The following is a 20,812-nucleotide window of genomic DNA, read 5'->3' as shown; positions in this document are numbered from 1 at the left end:
GGACAATAGCAACATTATTTTTAATGCGAGGACAATAGCTTGGCAAGGCCACAATGAGTGGGTGTCTAAGAGGAGTTATGGCCACAATAAGTGGGTGTCTAAGAGGAGTTATGGCCACAATAAGTGGGTGTCTAAGAAGAATAACTCCTCTAAATAGTACAGTGACTAGTTGTGGCTTTAAAAGTCTATGTACATTATTTTTAATAGGAGGACAATAGCTTGGCAAGGCCACAATAAGTGGGTGTCTAAGAGGAGTTATGGCCACAATGAGTAGGTGTCTAAGAAGAATAACTCTGAAATAGTATAGTGACTAGTTGTCGCTTTAAAAATCTATATACTTTATTTTTAATAAGAGGACAATAGATTAGCAAGGCCACAATAAGTGGGTGTCTAAGAAGAATTATGGCCACAATGTGAATAACTCTGAAATAGTACAGTGACTAGTTGTCTCTTTAAAAGTCTTTATCTTTAATAGTACAGTGACTAGTTGTCTCTTTAAAAGTCTTTATCTTTAACTCTGCCCCATTATATTTTTATCTTTTAACTCCTCTGCCCCATTGCCCGAAGAAACCGTAGTAGTTATGGCAAAGATTTGTTCTTCGCTAAAAAAGAATAACGCGCCTGCCTAATTGGGCGAATAAATATGAGTCTTTACATCTGTAAAGATGGCAAATAATTGTTTTTTTGGGCAGAGAAAGAATAACTCTTCTGCCCACTTGCGCGAATCTTTGTCACATCAGTAAATTGTGCAATTTTTTTTTTTCTCTCAAAAAGAATAACTTGTCTGCCCAACAGGGCGTCCACAATATGTCATCCTCGTGACGCTGGTCTTTGCATGATTGATCATGTCATTCATGTAAATTTTAGACCTGAAAACTTCAAAACTTGACCCTGGTTGGGAGTGTAGATGGTTTTCAAATCCGAGTTCGGAGTTCGCCTGCTTCTATATAAGGCAGGCTATGCCATTGTATTTCTCACCTCTTGCTTACGGAATTTGCCCTACTCCGGTTGTAGGTATGGTTTTATATTTCTAATCTGTGAGATATCGTTGATTTGCTCATATTTTATGTCCACGTTAAGCATTGATTTACAGTAACTTATCAATGTCCACGTTACGTATTGTTACAGTTTAGAAGATTAAGTTGAAATGAAGCCGTTTTTTTGCAGAAGTGGTAATCTTGTTGCCCTCGAAGGCGTTACAGTTTCAATATCCGTAAGCCAACAACATGAGCAAAATAGTACAGATCGTCACCGGTGGCAACACCAATATCGATGGCGACAACAGTGGCAACACCAATATCGATGGCGACAACAGCGGCAACAACAACACCACGAACAGCAACAAGAACAGCAACACCAACACCAACATCAGCGGGAACAACAACACCGCGAACAGCAACAAGAACAGCAACAACAACAGCGGCAACAAGAACAGCAACAACAACAACAGCGGCAACAAGAACAGCAACAACAACAGCGGCAACAAGAACAGCAACAACAGCGGCAATAGCGGCAGCAACATCAACAGCGGCAACAACAACAACACCGGCAACACCGGCAACAACAACACCGTGAACAGCCACAACAGTGACCACGGCGGCAGCAAGAGCACCGTGAACTTCTAGTAGAGCAACTTATAACACCAGGTAATGGCACCTTAAGTATACCAACTTTTATACTAAGTGCCTTTTGTTTTCCTCTCTAAAATTTATGCTCCGCTTTTGCTTCACTACTGCACTATATGCACAAATATGTCATCGTTAATGATTTTTGCATTAAATATGTCATGAATTTCTTTTTCGTGGGTTAATTACATTGTCATTGCATGGCAGGTATGGGAATGAATAAATGCAGTCGAAGATTATTTGTTTATCTTAGACCGACTATGTGTTGATATATAATTAGTTGAGAGCCAAATCGGGGTTTTATATAAATAAGGCAGGTATTGGAAAGAATAAATGCAGTCGAAGATTATCTCTTTATCTAAGACTGACTATGTGTTGATATATAGTCTCTTTATCTAAGACTGACTATGTGTTGATATATAGTTGTTTAGAGCCAAATACTATATTTACTTATAAATAGAAGAAGATGGACGCTGGTATATTGTAATTCTGATTTATGTATGAGCAAAACCTACTGAATTAAATGTGTTATTTATTATTTATTAAAGGTAATGAGTTCTTTTTAAGAGTATCAGATTTATCATTCATTTATTATATCATGCTTTCTCCCTTTAAATTTGACGAGGAAACCATAAATGTATTTTACTTCACATCATAGTTACAATTATGTAGGGTAACCAATTCCCCTATAAATGTTTTGAGATTTAATGGAACAACACTATTATCCTCCATATGTTCTTTACTTTAAATGTAAGTTATAACCAATGGAGGTATCCTAGTCAAATATGGCTTCTTTCTAGGTTTGTTAGGATTCTTCTTCTTGGAACATTGCTTATTTCATGCTTATCACTTCTATCATTATTTCCTAAATTGATATGGTTACATTTCAAGCTACATCTAGTGTGTGAAGCATTCAAACTTTTATCTTCAACTTTATTAAAATCTTTGGAAATATGGATCGAAGAAGTTTGAGTATTACTTATACGAGTCTTATCAAGAGGTTTCCCCATGAACTTCTTATTAAAAATAATATGTAAATAATTATCTAGGATATGGGTATTTTTGGGGTTAGTTACCTTTTCACTCATTATGGAGCAAGCTTTAATGCCTATTGGGTTGCTTTGCAATGTCAAATGGTGCTCATTAGTCAAGGTTACCAAATCACCTTTCTGTCATGTTATTACATGTTTAAGGGAAGTATAAACCTCTTCTTTGGTCCTTGTTGACCTTTTGTGTCTCCTATGCAAGTTGTAGCACATGAGTTCATTCATTTACATCATCTCTTGATCTATTTCTTGTCGATTGACAGGGGATATATTAAGGATATCTTTGATGGATATTCTCCTTAGAGGTAGGCTTCCACCTAGTTGACAACACGTTTACCACTTTGGCTCATAATTGGAAAAATCTTTGAATGTTCAATGTGAACACATTTATTCACACTCTCTCGGTTGTACTAGGTATCTTTCAGTCCATTTTCATCATTGGTGGGTCCCCTCATGTGTTAATGACATGATTCAATGAATAGTAAGGAGAGGATTTCTACCATGCTCGACATTAGCCTATTTATTCACATGTTGTAGATTCATACCATCAAGGTTGAGTAGAAGACCTTGAGGTAGGCCCATCTATCTCGTATATGGAACCCTTCCCAAGATACATTTGGAGTTATGTATTATTTTATGTACACTAAGGGATATTGTGGGGCATGTCCCTTCGCTATGTTTCTAGTCTTGCTAATGTAAACTATGACATAGATGAACATTGGATTTTGATCATGGCTATGATTTTTACTTTCTTACATGGATCCACTATGTATGTCTTCAGGTCATATATTATCATTTCATGTCATAGATTCGTAGTGTATGGTTGGTGGACATGTTTAGTTTCTCTTTATGCCGAGCATGGGTTTTCAAACCTCGAGGACGATCATCTTCTAACTCACTCTTGGTTATCAGTATGACTTTGATATAGTCATTTAATATTGAATCCATGATCAAATTTTTATTATGTTGTTGTAATGCATTCCAGCCATGAGTTTCGTTTTTGACCTCATGCACTATGGGGCATCTGTTGTAGCCCAATTTTCCCACCTTTTATCAAGTAGAGAAAATGTAGTTCAACATTCCAACTTGTTACCATGAATACCCATATCAACTGAGGGGAAGATCCATCTAAGGAGGGCCTTAATGTATACCACATCAATGATCATCCACTAGACTGAGAGATTATGAAAATGGATGAAATCATGAGGTATAACTGATGGAGGGATGACCGACACAAAAGGTCAACAATGAATGAAGATAGAAAACTAAAGTTTAAACTTCCCTTAAACATGTAAAACATGAAACAAAAGAGACTTGGTAGCATTTATGAATGAGCACCATGTGATATTGTACAATAATTCAAAAGGCATTGAAGCATTCACCAAAATGACTAGAAGAGTAACTAGCTCCAAAATTTCCTAGATCAATTGAGTATATCAATTGTCATATATTATGTAAATTAATATGATTAATTTTTAACATTTAATTTTCAATATCTCTACATAATAATTACTTTGGGAGGAAAGGAAATTTCGCTTATAGGTATCCAAAAGAAACCCTCTAAAGTGATAAGTTCTAATGAAATGACAAAATTATTCAAAAATGGACACCAAGGCAACAAGAAAATATAGTTTTTACTTTTCGTTGGTCAAACTGGATTAAAATTTGAATTTTTATTTCAGTAGAATACTTGGAGGTAGTTAACTAAGGTAACATGGAAATTCACTCAGTTAACTCAGTTAATTTGAGCTAGGGAAGCTTGAGTTCAATTCTACATGATTGATTGCTAATTTGTAGAAATGTATTTCCGTTAATTTGAGTTATTGTCAATTTAACTTGTTTTAATAGTTAGAAGAACTAGTGGAGGTCAAGTTGTGGAAGTGGAAATTCAACAACACTCAATGATCAAGTATTTTACTGATCAATCAACCCAAAATAATTCTCGCATGTTGAGATTTCAAGTTACCTAGTTGAGATGGAGATTGCAATGTAATGTACTATCAGTTGTAGTATATTCCAATTTGTACAGGTGGTGCATGCAGTCAAAGAATGACCTAACGTTATTGCACAATTCCAAAGTGTTAAATTCTAAAAAAATAGGGGCAATTTTCCAATGGAACAACCTGAGGAAATAAGAGATTGGGAAGGCTTGAAATTGGCTAAGTGTTTCTAGTTTAGTCTATTAGGAAGGGGGCTAAACTATACAATTGCAAGGTGTTCTCTAGCTTGAGAAAGCATTGTATTTCTTCTATATTCTCTGATTAATGCAATATAGATAGTAAGCAGTTTTGAGCAGTTTCTTTCCCATAGATAAATCTTTGTGCATGCGTGATGTTTCATTTTTAATGTCTATGATTCTTATTTTAGATGGTGAATAAACTTCCAAAGATCAATAAAGTAGCTCCAAGTATTGTGATTTAACAAATTTCATGAGCAATAATGAATCTACACAAGGTGTAATGGCATAATTACATTCATTAAATGTTAAAATGTAAATATAATCTATGTTAAGGGTATTCATAAACTTATCAACCTACATGTCAAGGTATTTGGATTAATGCCTAAGGCTCTTCCACCTTATCAAGATCATGACCATGTTATTCATTTGTAGCTGAGAAGTGTGCCAAAGATGAATGAAGAAGGGAAAATCATACTAAAAGTAGAAAAATCCTTGAAATGAGGATTAAGGAGCCAAGTAGCCCAACAATTTTGGACTAGACCATCAAAATGAAGAACCTACCAATAGAAGAGATGACATGGGAAGGAGAGGTATTATTATAGAGTCATTATAAATTAGTCTATTTTTGACGATAATTCTTATTTGAAGTTGAGAGGCATGTTTGATATGTAAACTGACATGGATATTCCACTGGAAAGTTCATCAAAACAAATATGATAATATTATATTAAAAATATGAGATTCTACACTATTAAAGTTTTATTAAACTTTAACATCTATAGATAACTGTAATTAGTGCATGCATGCAAATGGAATTTATGCAGAAAAATAGAGAATGAAAAAATAATCTCACTCACACACATAAGAGATAAGATATGCTCTCTAGGAAACCCTTTTGGGAGAAAACCCAGCTGGAAGTTGAGGTTGCTTCACTCTTTTTCTCTGTCTGCAAATATGGCTACATGTACAAAGAAGTAATGTTTGTGGCCTGTGGGCTACTACAATGCACATATCCTCTTTGTGTTCTCTATCTCTTATCTCTCATGGCTATCTTTGCTCAATATGGAACAAAAGTCTCTGGAAAGAAATGGAATACCTCTTCCTCCTAGAGGCATGCTTATAACACTGTGTGATAGCGTACTAGTGGTTAATTTTGACTACATCAATTCTTAAGTAGAGTTACAATATAGATTTTTCTAGAGTATTTACATCATAATCACATGGATAACCCATTTTCCATGCATAATGGGGGATGACATGGCATCCTACCAAACTATAGGTGTAAAAACAGGAAGGTCAATTTCTGAGTGGCATAACTTTTGCATACATGCCATGATTGACGTGCTTCTAGTGTCATTGAAAATATATCTATGTATAAAATAGAATGAAATTGTACAACACAAAAGTGGAAAATTTTTGCCCTCAAAAAGTGTCGTATGATGCCTCAAAATTCTCCTAGAAGGTTTCACACCCTATTTTTCCAAATTGGGAACTACCTGTAAAAACAATCCTGTGATATGATTCCTTCACTTTTTCCACTCCAAATGGATCGATCGATATGGATGAAAAAAATATAAGGATCTAATCTATATCACATCTCCCCATTTTTGGCAGATTTTTGTCCCAAAAAAGGTTCTACTAAATGATGTGAGGAAATATTTCCTCCACCTTCTCTCTGATGTATCATTTAACTTTGCTTGGAAGTTGTCCCTTCAATCTAATCTTCCAAAGGCCATGTTACCCCTATCTTGTAGTTCTAGACCTCTTCTATAAAAATGTATCTCCTGTCAACTCTAGATGAGCATGTGGTGTGAAATCCTCCACAAAATGTAGGACCTGTTCCTCTTCCTAATCTAGCATAGAAGGCTCATATATTTTCAAATTATCTACATTCACAATTGAGAAAATGTGCATATATGGTGGTAAATTGAGTTGATAGGCATTATCACCCACCTTTTCCAGTATCCCAGAAAGGCCATACCTCAGTATCTTTATTTTCTTACTAGGCCCCTACAACCTCTCCTTGTTCAATTGTGACCATACTTTGTCTCCCACCTTGAATGAATTATCTATTTTGTCTTGGTCATGCTTGGCCTTATACTTCTCCTATGAATTTTCTTATGTTTCTTGTAAATATAGATGGATCTGCTTAATCTTCTATCCAAATTTTTCATCCCTCAAAGCATCTCCTCTAAGATCTTCCCTCACTCATCCTTTTTTTCCATATGCAATATCCATAGGTGAAGGTGGAAAATATCCAAAACAAGTCTCAAATGGGGACTTTCCTATAGAATTGTGGACAACTTTGTTGTAAGAACATTGTATATATACTAGATTTTCATCCTAGGTCTTCGAATGTTTATGGTTGTATCCCCTCAGAAGTTGCAACAAATTCTTGTTGACTACTTCCATCTTCCATCTGTTTGTGGATGGAATGCTTTAGATACCTTCAACTTTGTGTCCATCTTCTCCCACATTGTAATCCAGAATGCATTGAGAAATATTGTATCCTTGTTTGAAATGATGCTCCTTGGTATCTAAAAGTGCAACCAAACTTGTCCAAAGAATAATTTTACTTCTTATTATCCACTAATGGTCTTTTTAGAGGGAATTAGAACACACATCTTGTTGAATATGTCAACTACCATGAACAAGTAGTCAATTCCCTTCCTGGTTGTCGATAAGACTCCCATAAAGTCCATAGAAATTATTCCCAAGGACAAGTAGGTATAGGTAAGGCATGGTATAGACCATGTTTCATCTTGCTAGGCTTACTCATAAAAAAATCATGCATCCTCTTATGAGCCTAGCTACTTGCTCTTGCATCTTCAGCGAATACACATGCCTCTGTAAGTTAGCCACAATTTTCTCTACACCAAAGTTCCTTGCAACCTTGGAGGTGTAAGCCTCTTTGATCAGCTGCAATCCCTCACCTTTAGGAACACATAGCTTATCCAACATGTCGAGTAACCCATCCTGAAGATGGCAGTCAACGTGATATCTCCATCATGCTCATGACTCTAACTCTACAACTACTAATACACCTCCTTGAAGTCCTCATTTCCGTAGACCTTTGGAAGTTAAATGATGCATGTGCACATGACGCCTTTCCTATGCCATTTAAAGATGAGATGTTGGAAAATGTTGGTAGATAGGAAGCTTATTCATTTGCTGATAAATTCTTTAGATACCATCATATGAATATTAATAAAGAGCATCAATATAAGACTACCTTTCCAATGGAGTGGGGATGTTTTCAATACATAGTTATCCCATTCAAATTGAAGAATGCATGTGCTATTTTCTCACACATTGTGGTTGCAACATTTAAGGAATTTATTCATAAGTTCTTGAGTAGTTTACTTGGATGATTGGAATGTGTTTAGTTTGTTGAAGAAGAATATTAAGGTGCTCTAGTTAATGCTAGACATGTGTAAGCAACTACAAATTTCATTAAATATAAATAAATATATATTTTTTTCACCTTTCGATATTTTGTTGGGACATGTCGTTTGCAAGAAATCCTTATTGGTGGATCCTACTAAGGTTATGCTGATAGTGGGCCTGCCACTGCCCACATTAGTATGAAAACTATGGTATACCTTACGTCATATAGGTTAAGATCAGAAGTTTATCAAGGGATACACTCAAATCACTGCTCCTATGGAAACGTTGTTGAAGGAAGGACCCAATTTTTAGTGTAATGATGAATGTTAGAAAGATTTAGGCACATTGAAGGGGAAGATAGTGATGCCACCAATTTTGGTATTACCAAATTGGGAGAAGGAGTTCCAAGTGCATGTCGATTCTTCATCAATTGCACTACGTGTGTTCTTAACCCAACTTGAGGAGCGAGAGATCGATCATCCCATTTATTGTACAAGAATGAAGTTATCATTGGTTGAACATAATTATACCGTGATAAAAAGAGAATGATTGGAATTGGCATATACATTTAAAATGTTTATGAATTAGTTTATGTGCAATAACTTTAAATTGTACACAGATCATTCTATGCTAAAGGACCTCATAAACAAGCTCTTGTTGGAGGTGGGGGGGGGGGGGGGGGGGGGGGTGGGGGGGCGGAAATTTGCGGATGGGTACTCTATTTCCAGGAATACTATTTTCAAGTGGTTTTCAAGCCTAGTCAAGAAAATGTAGGACCTGACTATTTGTCATAGTTGACATTGAGAGAGGATGTGAAAATTTTGGAGGAAAATCTACCAGATGCACACCTTTTTGTTGTGACCTTGGTGGATGAACATTTTGTAAAAATTGCAAGATTCCTAAATATAAAGATGGAATTATAGGACTATGCTGTGGTAAAAGAAAAATAACTAGTGCTAAACATGGCCGACTACTAGTAAATTGCAGCTTCGGCAAATAAGTTAGGCGCATATGGAAATTTGTCTAGCTGTGTATTGGAGCATGAACGACTTATGATTTTAACAGAAGCACCTATAAGTGTCGTAGGAGAACACTATGAAGGATGGGCCACAACATAGAAGATCTTGTTCACAGTACTATGGTGGTCCACTCTACATACTAATGTTGAGTTTCACAGGACCTATGATGTATGTGACTGAGTAGAGAAGCCTTCTCAAAGAGACAACATGCCTTTGGCAACCCAATTCACTTTGAAGCCATTATCTAAACTGGGAATCGATTTCTTGGGCCCAATCGACCCACCCATAAAAATAAATAGAACAAAATACATATTCACTATGACTGATTATCTAACTAGATGGGAGGAAGTCACACTAGTCAAAGATTCCAACGTAGAGACAACTGCACATTTTTTATTTCACAACGTAGTGACTAGATTTGAGCATCCAAGAATTCTCATGAGTGACTAAGGCACCCAGTTCTTGAAAATAATAATTGTGGTACTGATAGAGAAATTTCATATCTATCATAAAAATGTACTCCATATCATCCACAAGCTAATGGTAGAGTGGTGGCATTTAATAAAGTATTGGAGACAATTCTTACTAAAGTATGCAATGTATAGTGAAATGACTTGGATTTTAGGATACCAATAACTTTGTGGGTGTTAAGGACTGCTTATAAGATGTTTACCAAACAAACACCATTCTGGTTAGTTTATGAGAAGGAGGTTATAATGCCAATGGAGTTTTTGTTGTCGAGTTTTCACATTGTAGTAGCCACACAACTTACAAAATCTGGAGCAGTGCAGCAAAGGTTACATCAATTACTACAGCTAGAGGACAATTAGGCCATATCTGTCTTTCATCAATATGTGGAGACATCTAGAGAGAATGTGTGGGATGATGGAATGATTAAAAGCAAGACTTTTCATCTAGGAGATTTGGTACTACTATATGACAACAAATTTTTATAGCACCCATGCAAATTTCAGATGTGTTGGATTCGACCATACATCATCTAAGATATGATGGATGGGATCAAAACACAATTGTAGAATTTGGATGGTATCTTGTGAGAGGGATTTTTCAACAGGAGTTGGTTGAAGTTGTATTTGAACAAATGAGCTCCTGTGCACCAATTGTGAAAAGACAAATTTCATTATACTCTTTTTCAAAAAAAGATTGATTGGGGTCTACAATAGATTTTTGTTTTTTCTGTTTCAAGTTAGTAGTCAACAATTATTTTTGTTTCTCAAGAGTAAAAATTAGTAATGCATTGTGTACAAGTGTAGAACATTGCACACCGAGGGAAGTGTCACATATTATTGATGTAAGACTAGACAATGTGCAATGTTGGGAACTATCCTATTTCAAATAATTTTACATGCATAAGTGAAGCGCTAATGGAATATTAGAGATTAATCTAGTTTGTGTTGCAACATTTGATGAGTTTCATAGCTAGAGTCACATTAATGACAATTCGAATATAGTTGGATGACTAATGAACTTGCCAAAAACCAGGAGACAAGAACATGTTGTTATAACCCTATTTACCAGTCCATTATCATGAGAAAAAAATCAAGTTAAAACCTCAATTACTAGCTAGAATCCATCCCCTTTCATATTTCCTTTTTCTTATTTGAGACTTATTCCACGGGTGAAATTACATAATTGATCAATTTATCATAATTATTTTGCCAAAATATTATAATTATGAGATAATGATTATTTCATAATTGACAACAATTGACAAAAATATCATAATTGAGAAAAAGGTTTCTAGAGGCTTACTTTCCCAAGGAGATCAACTTGACCCATTCATGTATGAGTTGCTTAGCGGTACATTATTGTAGAATTTTCCTAACTTATCAATCCCCTAGGTGTCTAGATACATTCTCTCAGAGGATAGAATGAACCTATATAATCTCACAAAGAGGAAAGGGTGAAATATCTAGTATCTGTATTATAGTGTGAGAGTTCTACTATATTGGGAGAAGGAGACCTTGCTGCAAGATTGAGGAAAGGATGTCATTTGTTGATGGGATACATTTTGTATCTATTTTTTGATTAATTGAAGTGAATGTTCCTTCCTATAAAATTTGAATGTTTAATTTATTATTCATGTTTATGTTATTTTTTTTAAGTTGACGGTCCTCTATAGAAGGCCATTTGTGCTTCTTATGTGGTGGTGTTTGTGTGCATGTTCTAGATCTATTTTAGAGGACATGAACTCCTATTCTATTTAGGGTGACAATCTCTCCATTTGACCAGACATTTGTAACAAATATGCGAGGATATCAGGTTCAGCTCAAACCCTACATAGAGCATATGTGTGTATGATTAGTTGGATTAATTAGTTTGTTGTAACCCTAGAGACAACCTCTGGTTGAAGGAGGTCAACGCCAAGGACATCTATAAATAGATAAATATTTTAGTTATAAGGCCAGAGGGGAAGAATGGTTGGAGAGAAAGATTATGAGAGTCGTAATGATTTCTCTAATTCTAAAACCTATCTTTCAAAACCAGAATGGCCATGAACAATGAGGAATGAAGAGTTTAAATTAAAGAGGTGGTTAGTGGAAAAATAAAGGAAAACAAGGTTTTAGCTCAGGCACTTAAGAATCTAAACCTCAACTATGTCGAAGGAATGATGATAAGAACAAGAAGTTGTGAGTGAATTTGTGGAATGTGGAGCACCTATACAGGGTTTTTAAATCAAGAAATTGAGCACCAACAAGTAAATTCAAAATCATTAATTCAAATAACCCAACTGCATCTTATTGGAAATACTGAGGGGGGGTGGTGAATCAGTGTTCCTTTTCAATTGTTATTTTTACCAGTTAAATCATTTATATTTAGAACACAAAATGAACAATAGGAATAAATTCTTTTATTAATATAATCTTTACAATAAATCAGATACAATATATATAAGGCTCCAATCTATTGCCAAGCACCAACTTGGTATTTTGTGAGGCTCCAACCTCTAGGGCACAAACCCTATCTTCTCAAGGCACCAACCTTGTGTTTAGGAGCACCAACTCCAAGGACACCAATCCTTCCAATTCTGAGGCACCAACCCCAAGGTCTCCAACCTTATCTTGTCAAGGCACCAACCTTGTTTGTTTGAGGCTCCAACCTTCAGGGCATCAACCCTCTGGGCTCCAACCCACTGCTATATTTTGTCTGGATATGTTTGGTAGTAATTCTCTTCTCCCAAAATCTTCTTCACTGAATTCTGTCAATCTAAAGCTTCACTGTAGTCTCCATGCTACATCATCAATGACAACCTGTCTTCATATGAAGGAGTCTTCACAACTCTTCATATTACCCACACAGAGTCTACAAAGTTACATCATGATGATTTCAAAATAGTCATGATGATCTCCAATAATGTCTCCAAGGTCTGGTGATATCTATCAACAAGATCTCCGTGCTAGGCCTCAATGTCTTTCCAAAACAACTCAATTTTGAGCCTCTATTCTAATTGTCACGGTAACTGCTTCGGGAGTGAGGCTTCAAGAATGACTTTTTTATAGGAGTTATTATCACACTTTCATATTGTGCGTTAAACTAAAAAAAAACCCTCCCCTTTTCATACTCAAATAATCTTCTTAGATCCATAAAGCGTCCTTTTGAACTGTTATCTGAAATCACTTTTAAAACATAGGTCCAAGATTTTTCAATAAACAACCCAATCAATGGAATGTCTAACATTTGGTTTCCTTCTTCTTCCACTCGGCCCTTCAGCTTCCTTCTTCACTCACACTTTGGCTTCCTTTCTTCTTCCGCTAGACCTTTAGACTTCCTTCTTCGATTGCTTGATCTTCAACTTCGTTTACGCTCACTTGACCTTCTTCGCTTGATTGATCTTCATCTTCCTCTACGCTCGCTCGACCTTCAACTTCCTGATCTTCAGCTTCCTTTGTCTCTTCAAGTTCACCAATACTCAAAAGACACGTTCATTTGGAAGAGAGGTTGAATTACAATAAATGTTGCATATTAAAATTATATCTAAGAAGCCCATTTTTTAATATTCATACAATAGACTCATTATTTATGGAGGATTTCATAGGAGAGATCGTACCTAATGAGGTTTTGCATCCACGTCATCAATCACAATCGAAACCCTTAACATCACTGATGTAACATGGTCGATATTCATACTTCCGATGAAATGGAATCGATATAATATTAAACAGTCATCGATAGATCCATCGGGTCCATAGCTCCATCGCAATCAGCAGTCTGTCGTGTCCACAAGTCTTATCGCAATCGTGTCATTTTCTATTCAATTGACCTCCTATGTCATTTTTTGTTCAATTGACCTCCTGCTGTTCAATCCACTTGGGTACTCCATCTCATTATATCATCATATATCAAACTTTCATCGCTATGAGCATTATGATCAATGGGCATCAATGGGCAATCATGTATCAAAGAATTTTACATCATAAAAACTGCTATATTGATATCAATGACAACCTATATTAACACATCTTACAATATTGCAGCACAAGCATAACATAAATGAAATGAAAACATAGAAATAAAAAATGATTTTGTAACTTATGCAGAGATGGAATCAAACTAATCTCTATTACTGAGTTTCAAAGAGAGATTTAATTACATTGTTTTGCATTTTCGGACTCCCCCCACATTCAATTTTTGAGCCCCCTTTAGAATGTTCATTTCTAATTTTTATTCGTGTCTCTAAACCTTAATTAACCATGTTAGTTTCAAATTATTTTTTGAAACATTTTTTTTAAACTATTTCCTTTGTAAGAAATTTTAATTATATATATAATATTAAAATAAAACCTTTGTAATTGAAATCAACCCCTTTCACAAAAAATTACCAGATGCCTTTGGGCTTTATCTATATATATATATATATATATATATATATATATATATATATATATATATATATATATTATATATATATATATATATATATATATATATATAATATATAATATATATATATATGAACATTATTGCCCTTAAAACGAAGAAGTTTAATGTGGGCCCCAATTTATTGTTGGGTGCTATATGGAAATGAGCTAGAGGTATGCTGACTTCAGTGGAAGTTGATGGTGCATTTGGGTCTTTGTTTAAGTTTGCAAAACCACATGTGGTTTGAAAAGTTGTAAACCACTTTGCACCGTCCTCCATTATTGGTTTTTGGAAATTGAGGTGAGGGATGGCGCAATAAATCAAAACCACTGATTTTGTTTGTTGGTGGTTTTGTCATACAACTTTGCGACTCCCCATCCCTTATTAAGCTTTTTCAAGGCATGGACTGTCGCATTCCATTGCATTTGGAGATGAAATGATTTAGATTGTTGATCATTTTGACATGTAAAAGATGTATAATCCCAACTTTAATTCATTTTCATTCAATTTTTTTTATTCTCTATGAGGAGTCTACCCCAACTATTGTCAAAATCTCATGAAACCATATTAATGGTTTTTGGATGGAAGTAATGTTTAGTAGTATTCTTGGAGCATAAATGCAAGCTTGGCCAAGCTTCTTGGATTCTGTTGCCTATGGTCATGCCTCCATATTCATGAGTTCTTACAAGAATAACATAATTTTTGCTTATTTTCCCATGAAATCCTTCTTTCGGGAGAAACATTTTGAGTCAGATTTCATTTTTGAATTGAGACATAATGTTGCTACTTCAAATTTTCCAAACCTTGGTGATAGTAAGGGTTTTTCTCTAGTTAGGGTAGGTACTTCATTTTATCTATCTTCACGAACCCAAATTATTTCATCTACATTTACACTTAGTTTCTACCATAAGGTAGCACGATCAACATTAGAAAGTTCATCCACTTCATGCATCATGCTTAGAACTGGTCTTATTGTTCCCTCCTCTCGAATGAGAAAAGTCAAAATATTGATGCTTAGATCTATTTCATGACAGTTATTTGTGCTACTGGTTTAATTCTCAACAAGTTCCCTTGACATCTGATCATGATAACCTTCATCCCCATATCCTTTGAATGTTATAACATACAATATACTAACAAGTTACCTTACTCAAGTACACTTGGAGACAACCAATGACTCCGCAAGACCAAGAATGGCTGCAAATTCATCATCTTCTTAAAAAATGATAGACTGGTTGCCCCAACTTTTAATATAAAGTTTTCTGGAAAGTGTACCAAAAATGCTTTACTTAAGTTGTTTCTCACAAGCAACCTAAACAACGAGAGTGGTTGTTATTGTATTCTCCAAACTTGCAAAATAAACGTTAAAACCTTATGGGAAAATGATATGCAAACCAAGAGACGCACATAACAATGAAATAAGATTGTAACAACCTGATCTGAATTTGAAACTACTTGAAATGCTTAGCAAGGTATTCAATTAAGTAAATATACATGTCTAAATGATGTACATGTCTTGCAGTTAAGAACAAATGAGTTTTGATGCTGTTTATAACCCTTTTATGTGTAGTAGAATTAATTCATTTCTTTGTTTAACATACTAAAACAAATTTGTTTTGAAAGAAAACTCAACCATAGATGCAAAAGCATATGATGAAGCAATTCACCCCTCCTGGGCTACATCTATTGGGTCTAAGGCTCCCAAATGAGCATGTTCTTGATTTGATTAAAAGCTCAAAATTATTGTATAGCTTAATACAATCCTTAACAGGTGAAATGGACTATAAAAATGGATTTAGAATGCTCAAATCAGTAAGGAATGACTACTAGTTCTCATCCAATGGGTACATGCAACCCTATACAGCTCCCACAATGTTGGGCCCTAGTGGCTCCTAGAACTTACACGGAGCAAAAACACCTGCAAATGACCTCTGATTGCTCTCTAACCTATCCCAATGGCTTCAGAATCATCTGATTAGTCAAAATCAAAAACAAATTCTTCTCAAAAGGCCTCTCCTAGCGAAAGTTATGGCTCATTTACTCCACTACCTGTCTGTCCCTAAAATGACTCCAGTTAACTAAAGTTAGTGGGTAGTTAGGTCCACCAAAGTGGCCGGACCACCAATTTTGGTGCCACCACCAAAAATTCCGCCAGTTTAAACCGTATCCACTGGGCTAACTATCAGTTTAATCCGCATGTGACCACGACTGTCGGACTGGTGGTTATCCTCAGATTTCATGCCAAAACCGTTAGTTAACTATCGGTGTTACCGTGAATCTTGTCTTAATCATGTGACCATACCATGCTAGCCATTACATTGATCCGCTGGTTAGTTGTTTAGGCCACGGTTTTGGGCCATGGACATGTGGAGTGGGGGATAGCCCCCTTTAGGGCCCACAATGAAGCCCATTTAAAATTTAAATGTCATTTTGCTAGTAAGCTTATCAAGTCCCACCCATGTAGTCCATTGGTAACCCGTAGCGCTTGTGTGGGGGAGGTCGGGTGTTCGACCCACCGAACCTCCACCATATATTTTATATGCCAAAACTCGTTCAACTTGGGGCCACGTGGTGGCCTCCGAGCTTGCCATGTGGTACCCTTCCATTGGTTTCCCACATGGAATATTCTAAGAATATTCCAAGAATATTCTAAGGAATATTCTTAGGAATATTCTATTTTAGTTTTTTTTGAAAAAAAATTCAAAATTAAGGGTTATTGGATGATTTTCATTTTGACATAACTTCTACATACGGAGACCATTTTTCGAACCATTCATGGCACCAGAATCAGGAGGACGAGATCTATCCAGTCATTTAGGTTCAAACTTGTTTTGAGCACTTTCATTTTGAGCATTTTTCGACACTTGGGACATGAGCCCCTAATCACGTCTCCCCATTGGGAAGCTTTTTGACCCCAAAAGCCTTCAATTACATATTAAAGAGGTGAGGGTACAACTCCCTCACTCTGTCCACCTCCATCCACTTTGCCTTGTTCTTGTATAGTAGTATCTGAGAACATATCTTGAGCACATCCTAGAGCGCTCATAGTATCATTATGAATATACAGACCAAAACTATGGAAACCTAAGAATATACATACCCAGTTGAGGTGTGATAAAATTGCATCACGATGTCTAAGAACGCAATCTAATAAATTGTTGTATTGAGTAGTTGGGTCATAGTCTCTTACCACAAAAATTGCTGCATGTGCAGCAACGCCAACTATGATAAACCCACCAATCCACATATGATGTGTGAACAGAGAGGGTTGGGTACCATAATCCATAGCTAGGTATGGATAGGGAGGCATCTAATACATGTGGTGAGCTACAACAATAGTTAAAGATCCTAACATAGCTAGGTTAATAGCTAGTTGAGCATGCCACGAGGTAGTTAAGATCTCGTAAAGACTTTTATGGCCCTCCCCTGTAAATGGACCTTTATGAACTTCTAAAAGGTCCTTAAGGTTATGGCCAATGCGCCAATTGGTCTTATACATATCACCGACTATCAGGAAAAGAACTGCAATAGCCAAATGATGATGTGCAATATCGGTCAACCACAGACCCCCCGTTATTGGATTTAAGCCTCCACGAAAAGTCAAAAAGTCTGAATATTCCAACCAATTCAGGGTGAAAAATGGGGTCAATCCCTTAGCAAAATTGGGATAAAGTTGAGCCAAAATATTGCGATTGAAAGTAAATTCATGAGGAAGTGGTATCTCTTTAGGATCCACTCTAGCATCTAGAAGTTGGTTAATGGGTAGAGAGACATGTATTTGGTGTCCTACATAAGATAGAGATCCAAGTCCTAGTAACCCTGCTAAATGATGGTTCAACATGGATTCTACTTCCTGGAACCAAGCCAATTTTGGGGTAGATTTGTGATAATGGAACCAAGCAACAAAAAGAATTAATGCTGCAAAGATCAATGCACCAATTGCAGTGCAGTAAAGTTGTAATTCACTGGTTATTCCAGATGCTCGCCAAATCTGGAAGAACCCAGAGGTTATTCGTATCCCTCAAAAACCTCCACCTACATCCCCATTCAATATTTCTTGGCTTAGTATTGGCCAAACTACTTGGGCACTGGGTTTGATGTGAGTGGGATCAACCAACCATGCTTCATAATTGGAGAAACAAGCACCATGAAAGTACATCCCACTTAGCCAAATAAAGATGATTTCTAGTTGACCAAAATGAGTGCTAAATACCTTGTGAGAAATATCTTCCAAATTATTAGTATGGCTATCAAAATCGTGAGCATCAGCATGTAAGTTCCAGATCCAAGTGGTTGTATCAAGGTCTTTAACTAGTGTCCTTGAGAAATGACCAAGTTTGGCCCATTTTTCAAAAGAGGTTTTTACAGTATCTCTCTCCACTATGATCTTTACTTCCTTTAATTCTGGTTCTGGTGAATGAATGGTCATTGAATTCTCCCCTTTTCGGATGGGACTTAAATAATAAGAAACCTGCCAATAGCAATTAGTGAACTTACGAGAGATATATCTTAACTCGTTTCTCCCTTTATTTTCTAGTTTATGACTGGAGCGACTATGATACGGGAGTCAATTTGAGATAGGTGTTCAATTTTATTATGACATATATTTGAGGTTCTCAATGGACTATGGGCTTTTATCATGCAAAAAAGCCTTTTTCTTTGTAATTTTAAAAGCAACGGTGATTATTACACCATTTCTAGATGGATAAATAAATATATCTATTAGTTCAAGGTGTAGCATTGGAACTGCTATGTAGGCTTCTACTTACCGAGGGTTCGAATCCCTCTCTTTTCGTATCTTCGCCCTACTATCTATTTTCTTCTCATCCATTGTTTTTCCAATCTATTGAATCCCAATAGGACTATTTTCTAATTCTAGGATCAATCTACCTCTATTTGTAATAGAGAAAATAAAATGAACAGTGGTTCATGGTATGGGAAAAGTCAAGACTATTTTAAGAAGCAATAAAAAAAAAGGTATCGCAGATAACAAGTAATGTATAGAAGGATTATAAAATGTCTCCTTCGAGGAAGGGAAAAAGAAGGGAGAAGAACATAATTTCCAGATGCCCAGCAACCAACCCACCCCTCTTTCATTTCATTCCTGATTCAAGCTTGATGGGAATAATATTCTACGACCAGCAATTCATTAATCTTCAAATTGATCCATTTACTATCTATTATTTGATTGATGAGTCGTTTATATTGTAAGGAATGAAAAGTCAAATGATTTGGCAATTTATCGCTTTGGAACATATTTATATTCTTCTTAATGATAGCTCTCAATCTTTGTTGATCTCTTATAGTAATCACATCTTGAGGTTTGTAAGGGTAACTTGGTATATCTACCATATCTTCATTGACCCGGATATGTCCATGATTCACTAATTGTCTAGCTCCGGGGATGGTGGAAGCCATACCCAATCGAAAAAGAATATTATCCAAATGCATTTCAAGTAATTGAAATAGGACCTGACCCATTAAGCCTTTGGCTCTTCTAGAAATATGAACATATTTCAGCAATTGTCGCTCCATTAGTCCATAATGAAAATGCAATTTTTGTTTTTCTTCTAGCTGGATATGATATTGAGATATTTTCCTGGAAGAAGACCGGTTCATAGAATCCTTTCCGTTTTTGGGTCTTTTACTAGTGAGACCTGGTAAAGTCTTCAGATGACGTATTATTTTTAAATGAGGTCCCTGATAACGGGACATAGAAACTCCTTCTTCAATTAACAAATAGTGCTATAAAGAAGAAAGAATAGTATAACCTGTATGAGTACTACTGGAATTCTGTTATATGGAAAACGAAGATCTTTCTCCAATTCGTTATTGATCCTAATAACTCCAATCATTTCATTCATCCCGTTCCTAGTTGGGAGTAAATGATCATGGCATGACAGACTGAACGAAAGATCGTAAGAGTATTCTCCATTCCATCTTGATCGAAATGAGAGGAACGGAAAAGAGCCAGCTATCGGGATCGAACTGATGACCATCGCATTACAAGTGCGATGCTCTAACCTCTGAGCTAAGTAGGCTTGATGGAATATCACTCCCCATTCATTGGGGTGAGATCCATAGATTCCTTTGGAATCCTAATGATTATAGCACGAATCAGATTCAATGACAAAATCTAGATTACGATTACAAAAGAACATTGTCTGAATGTAGATTCTTTCAAGGGAAAGAAAGGAGAAGTAAGGGTCAATTGATATCGATCATTTTACTCACTCTTCCAAATCGACTAGGGGAGGATAATAACATTGTGTTTCAAATGTATAAATAATATAATGATTCCTAGTCATATTCAATTGGGGTAGAGATAGAGATGGGGAGAGAAGGCGAGAGAAGGGGAGAGAAGGGGAGTAGGGGAGGATATTTCTCCCACCCAATATTGAGCAAATATCCAATGAATAATGCTGATGGATATTACATAATAGGATTAGATCAAGGTATGATCTTGTTCTTTGAGAAGGGGATATGGCGGAATTGGTAGATGCTACGAACTTGATCGAATTGAGCCTTGGTATGGAAACCTACCAAGTGATAGCTTCCAAATCCAAGGAACCCTGGGATATTTTGAATGGGCAATCCTGAGCCAAATCTGGTTCACGAAGACAATGTATCTTCTCCTAAGATAGGAAGGGGATAGGTGCAGAGACTCAATGGAAG

At 36.0% G+C, this 20,812-nt stretch overlaps 1 protein-coding gene across 1 annotated transcript; it reads left to right on the top strand.

The window, feature by feature from the left end:
• Positions 1 to 987: 987 nt before the first annotated feature.
• Positions 988 to 1,949, top strand: LOC149185489 (uncharacterized). The gene is made up of 3 exons (XM_089412419.1): positions 988 to 1,014; positions 1,168 to 1,646; positions 1,833 to 1,949. The coding sequence occupies exon 2, from the start codon at positions 1,227 to 1,229 to the stop codon at positions 1,623 to 1,625; it is 399 nt and encodes a 132-aa protein (XP_089268545.1). The 5' UTR covers positions 988 to 1,014; positions 1,168 to 1,226; the 3' UTR covers positions 1,626 to 1,646; positions 1,833 to 1,949.
• Positions 1,950 to 20,812: the final 18,863 nt, after the last annotated feature.

The sequence above is a fragment of the Pinus tabuliformis genome, chromosome 3_1 (genome assembly GCF_031772625.1).
Source record: "Pinus tabuliformis cultivar Carrire ecotype Pingquan chromosome 3_1, CPIR1, whole genome shotgun sequence".
NCBI classification, from domain to species: domain Eukaryota; kingdom Viridiplantae; phylum Streptophyta; class Pinopsida; order Pinales; family Pinaceae; genus Pinus; species Pinus tabuliformis.
Note: the sequence above shows the minus strand (reverse complement) of the source record. Positions and strands in the feature narration are given on the sequence as shown.

Coding starts and splice junctions, on each gene's coding strand:
- LOC149185489 (XM_089412419.1), top strand. CDS start 1,227: ATGAGCAAAATAGTACAGATCGTCACCGGTGGCAACACCAATATCGAT.